Genomic DNA, 6,000 nt, shown 5'->3' with positions numbered 1-6,000 from the left:
ATAAAAAAAGCTGCAGAATAATATTCTCAAAGAGAAAAAGGGATTCACTGGCCCTTTTTCTTTTGCATCTTTTTTTTTTTTTTTTTTTTTTTTTTTTTTTTTTTTTGTGTGTGTGTGTGTCTTTAATTTATTATTATTTTCCCAATTTTGCATGTGAGAAATGTGTAGTGATCTGGTAAGTAGGGTGACTTTAATTTTCTTGTTTGAGTGATAATTTTGGGTCTTTTTAGTATTTTACAACTCACTTTTGGGGAATTAAAAAGTAACATCCTTTATTGCTGTGTAATTTTGATTTTATCCACAATTTTGAATTTCATTTTTCCATACTTAGGGCAAAAAAGTATACTATTATGACATTACTAATATAAATTTTTGTTCTAGGTGGTGGTTCCATGAATTTTGTGTTTGTTTGGGGGATTTGATTGAATTTACATTATTCATCTCATTTTTTCTCTAAAAAAATATCAAATCAAACACATATTTTTTATTTTTTATATTATACTAAAAATCAATTTTACATTCACAATATCACATCAACACCTATTTATATCACATCATACAACTATTCAAATTCATAATTTTTATTAATCAAATCCCAACTCAAAATCCAAAACCTCCTAACAAACACACACACAGGTTAGAAGAAATGATGGCTCTGTTGATAGATAGTTTTAATTTTTTGAAGTTTCTTATTTCAAATATATATATATATATACATACTAGTATACATAATTTTTAATAAAAATATAGAATTAATTTTTCTTAAAACATGCAATTTAAATTAGAATTCAAATTCAAATTTAAATCAAAACCAAACAAAGTATTTCACATGTTGAAAATAAAAATATTTGAAGGTTAATTGATATGAAACAAGAAGTCTATTTGGAGCACAAAAAGAAAGTCAAGATACTAAAACAATACCAAACCAATTTGTGGGGGCAGTTGGTTGAAGTGTAAGTATTCTTTTTTACTATTTTAAAAAGTTAAATAAATAAGATCAAAATAGGAGATTTAATTTTTTACTAAATAATTATCGACAATGTATGTTGGAAGTTTTAATCTTAGCAAGATTTTCACAAGTTATTCTTGTAATCACAAATTTTCACCAAGAAAATTCGTAAATTAGTATATAAATTAAAATCAAGATAATCAGAATAATAAATTAATAAATACTACTTCTCCTGTCCCAAACAAGGTGCAATACAAGTTTTTACGTGGATAATATTAAGTAGGATAATTTAGAAATATATATTTTATTTTTTTTATTTGGATGATGCTAGGGGATAAAGGTATATGGTAGAGATTAAGTATAATTAATTATTTTCTATTTTAAAAATATTGCAGAATATTTGGGACATACCAAAAAAGAAAAGTTGCATAAGTCTTTGAGATCGGAGGGAGTATAATTTAAACAAGACCTATCTAGTTAGCATCTGGACCAAAGTGAAATCGGTGCAATAATATTTATAGTTAAAAAATTAGAAAAACAAAAGCCCCACAAAATAGATAGATTCAAGAATTATCATGTATTAATTAGAGTTAATAACTATTCTAATTATTTTCATTATGATAATTGAAAAAAGAATAAAATTTATAATTATTTACGATAATAAAACTCTAAATTGAAACGAATACAAATAATTAAACACGAATATTATAAGATATACAATGAATCAATAATTAATTTTCTATGGATCCTTTTCCCCCTAACTGTAGAAAGGTAAAACAAAAATAAGAATATTCCACTGTTGAAAGTATATAATTGGTGGACACGTGGATTCCTAATCCTACCTACCTTCCATTCTCCCAGCTCACAATGTTTAAAATATATTAGAATTATTTAAAAAAATGTAGTATTTTAATTAAATACTACATCCTTTCGTCCCAGAACGAGTAACTTTTATCCTTGTGAATATATTAGTATAAAAAGTAGTGATAATTGTGTAATAATAATAATAAAAAGTAATGACTGTTTTATAATTGTATGATTATTTATAAAAATAAAACTATTATTTTAGGACGGACAAAAATGGTAAACAATATTATTATATTGAGACGGATGGAGTATATTTTTATCTTATATAAAATTAATTGTATATAAGATAAATAAAAATACTTATATACAAGTTTTGAATATATAAATCTATTCATTTATTTTAAAGATATATATAAATAAATAAATAAAAGTAAATTCAATTAATTTTTTTTTTCAAAAAGTAGTTAAAATAAAATAGATATAAAAATAAATATGCATTATTATTATTATTTGATAAAAAGGGGAGTATGGAGTATGGTGTATGGCCCGGGTTGGCTTTACTCCAAAAAGTTGACTCAGGTAAAACTATTATCCATCCCCCTCCACATATATTTCTGTCTGATTCTAAGTAATAATAATATAGTAATTTTAGGATGTGTTTGATTGTATTAGTGTCTTGTATTTAAATAGTTGATGAAGTATTTTGTAAAATAAAAAATAAAAAACTAAAGTTTTGTAAGAAAAGCAAAACAAACACATCCTTACTTCTGATAAGTAAATTGAGTTTTTTCTTTTTTTAAAAAAATATATTTTGGAGGCGAATGACGAAACGACACCTGGAAATGTCGTTTCGTTTCCTCTTTACTAGGTTGTTTTTTACCAACATGTGAAAAGGGATACTGGACTCGACTCCACTGCAAATCTAATAAAGTAGTTTTCACACTCATTTTTATTTTTATTATTATTATTTTTTTTAAAAAAAGATAAATATTCTATGCCATGTCTGTCCCATGTGATCTCACTAATAAAGACGATATACCATTGCCCAGTTGTCACTCCAAACACCAACTTTATTTTATTTTATTTTTCAATTTTTCGTAACCTTTAATTTGAAATTATATATCTAGTTTTATTTTATTTTTTACAGGCTCTAGCGAGCGAGACCTACGTTGTTCCGAATAGTTCGGTATCCGTCGTGTCGGAACCTGACCCGTTTCTTCATGGGTAAGCCTAAAGTGGGGCCCACCATAAATGCTGACGTCATCCCATGCGCCACTTGGAAAGGCCAGCTCGATAGACGGGCCCCACCACAAGCCGGCCTGATATGATCATATAGCTTGCTTTTTTACCCGCTGAATATGCGGAATGACGAAAGTGCCCCTGCCCACGGTTTCGTTTCGTCGATAAATACCTCTCTCCTACACAGCCATTCTTCCCTTTTCCCTTTCTCTCTATTTCCCCTCCCACTTAACGGTTTTCCGGCAATGCTCTCCGCCTTTCCACCGGCCTTTCCCTTCGATTCCTTCACCGGAAACCAATTTCCGGCGTTCGAACCATGTTTTCCGGCGCCGGAGTTCTACGAACCGGCGGCTTTCACCTCTCTGGTGCAAGAAGAAACCGTCAGTCAAACACACCCCGCGAATTCCGGTTCTGACGGGACGAACCGGGATACCCCGACTCTGACCGAACCGGAACAAACCAATTCCAAAGGATTACCCTCCGGTTCCGACGAGGCCGGCCGGTTCGACCCCATCGTCGACGAGCGGAAGCGGCGGCGCAAAGAATCGAACCGCGAGTCAGCGCGGCGGTCGCGGCTGAGAAAACAGAGACACCTGGAGGATCTAAGGAACCTTGGCGGCCGGCTCAAAGTCGGGAACCGGGAGCTTCTGAACCGGCTGCGGTGGGTCTTGCATCAAACCCGAGTTGTCGCGTCGAAAAACGATTCCCTCCGGTCGGAGGCGGCGCTGCTCCGGCGACGCCTCTGCGACATCCGGCAAACGCTCCTCGTCCGCCACCATTTGATGAATCCTTCCGCCGCATGGCCTTGCATTATAAATAACGCTGCGCCGCCATTAACGGCCGACAGTTTCTGCAACATGCAATATTTGAACAAATAATAATCAACGGTTAAAATCAGTTATCACATCTATCAAACCCTAGATTGTACAAGATATATATATATATATATATATACAAATATTGTGTAATTAAAGTATCAGTGCATGTAATTAAATCAAACCTAGCCAGCTAGTTAGTGAAGGTAAAATTAGAACGAAACATGAGAGTGGCTTTGGGGACAGATTTGGAGATCGATTAGTTGTTGTTGGAAATTAGTAATTATGGCTTCTTGGTGTCTCCCAAGCCCATATAATTAATTAATTAATTAATAATGCATTTTGTAATTAATCAATTAATTAATTAGCATCACATCACATCGTGCAAACTTTCTTTCTCAAGCCTTTTAATTTTGTCCAGACAACTTTTTCTTGTTTGATTTATGTGTTTAATTATATATATATATATATCGCTTTATGCAAATTAACTATTGGTAGTCACTAAAGACGAAATGGCCGGTGGGATAGCAAATCTAAAAGCATTAAATAAATACTATAATAATAATAATAATTTGATGTGTAAACAACAATTAATTACTAATCTCTTGATGGAGGAATTTGGTGGATGATGATGTTAATTTAATTTAATTAATTAATTAGGTTATGGAATAAAGCGATGTCCACATTTACTATATATAATGTATCTTTCCTTCCAACAGTATGTTTAAATTAGGGTAAATTAATCCATCTGGTGGTGTACAATGAATGTAATTAATTGTCTGAAATAAGGTTCCATTAACGTAAGACATACATAATTATTTTCTTGTGCTGTAATGACAAAATTATAAATTAAATTAAATTAAATTAATGTTGTAGCATCCAAACAAATTAATTAAAAGAAACAGAAATAGCAAAACCCTAATACTGAACAAAGAATCGGTCAAATTAAAGACTGCTACTACGACGGCGAATCTGATGCTTTTTGTGCCATCGAAAGCCCTAAACCATTATTATTATTATTATTATTATTATTATTATTATTATTATTATTATTATTATTATTATTATTATTATCTTGTATGTCCAAATACGAAACCTACTTTTTCTTTTTCATCACTAAACTTAATTAACTTGTCTGGTTTGGATTAATTCCAGTACATACAAGATAGTGCCTTTAATATAATATTTAAATACTAAGATATATATGTATTGGATGGTGACAATAATAACATACTATAATTATTATTGACAGATAAATAAATTAATTAAAATGATGCCCCACGAAAATGCTGTCCATTTTATACTCCATACGATAAAGGGACATGATGGATAAACGCCAATATCGTTTTTAAGGAATTATTTTATTTAGTGATTGTTGGATTAAAAAATTCAACTGTAGGTTAAACCTAACTATTTAGGCTATCAGTCAGATTAAGTCTATATTTAGGGCTTAAATATATTTAATAAGTGCGGGCCTCCAATGTGCAGAAACCCGGTAAATTATTAATTGGATGATGAGATCAATTAATAATAAGGGATATAAATAGGGTTGTGATCCCAGGTCTAGACGCGACATCCATTACGTTTTATATCTCATCGTGGGAGTAACGGCATAAACCCTAGTAGTTTTCTCGGGAGAGGTTGCGACATAGGCTTGAAGAACACAAAACTCTCCATTGTTGGCAGATCCGAATTCGACTATGCTAATGGAACAAGGTCAGATTTATTTTGCTTTATTTTTATCTCAATTATGATAACACGGTAGATCCTGAGTTTAGGGTTAAATTCCTGACAAGTTCCAACAATTGGTATCAGAGTCTTTCCGTATTAAGTTATTGAGATATTATATTAGATAAATCATTTGGAATCAGATCTATCCATGTGCGAAATTAATCCTCCGTATTGTTATGTCCAATTAATTTAAATATGTGTGCAAAATTTGGTCATGCATCAATTTTTCTGTCTGTTTTCAATTTGAGAGTTGGTTATTGAAATATACAGGATGTTGCATATAAATATATATATATATATCCAATGACCACATGCGACTTGTCAAATTTCATAGTGAAAATATTAATGACAACGCATTGCTTTCTGCGGATATTTATGTATCCTAATTAGATCATCTAATTATTTAATTAAACCTAGTTATTTAATGGAGATTAATTAAGACAAATCATATGCTTCCAC

General features: G+C 31.1%; 1 protein-coding gene across 1 annotated transcript; it reads left to right on the top strand.

Moving 5' to 3' along the window:
• The first annotated feature begins 3,205 nt into the window (after window positions 1-3,205).
• Window positions 3,206-4,167, top strand: LOC127248775 (basic leucine zipper 1-like). Its single transcript, XM_051271296.1, has one exon. It carries the CDS (start codon window positions 3,241-3,243, stop codon window positions 3,871-3,873), a length of 633 nt encoding a protein of 210 aa, XP_051127253.1. The 5' UTR covers window positions 3,206-3,240; the 3' UTR covers window positions 3,874-4,167.
• The last annotated feature ends 1,833 nt before the right edge of the window (window positions 4,168-6,000 follow it).

Source organism: Andrographis paniculata, unplaced genomic scaffold, assembly GCF_009805555.1.
Source record: "Andrographis paniculata isolate CXL003 unplaced genomic scaffold, ASM980555v1 Contig34END, whole genome shotgun sequence".
In the NCBI taxonomy this organism is placed as follows: Eukaryota; Viridiplantae; Streptophyta; class Magnoliopsida; order Lamiales; family Acanthaceae; genus Andrographis; species Andrographis paniculata.
This window is presented reverse-complemented; position numbering and strand designations above follow the sequence as displayed.

Excerpts from the sequence above, each read along its gene's own strand:
- LOC127248775 (XM_051271296.1), top strand. The coding sequence starts at position 3,241 with ATGCTCTCCGCCTTTCCACCGGCCTTTCCCTTCGATTCCTTCACCGGA.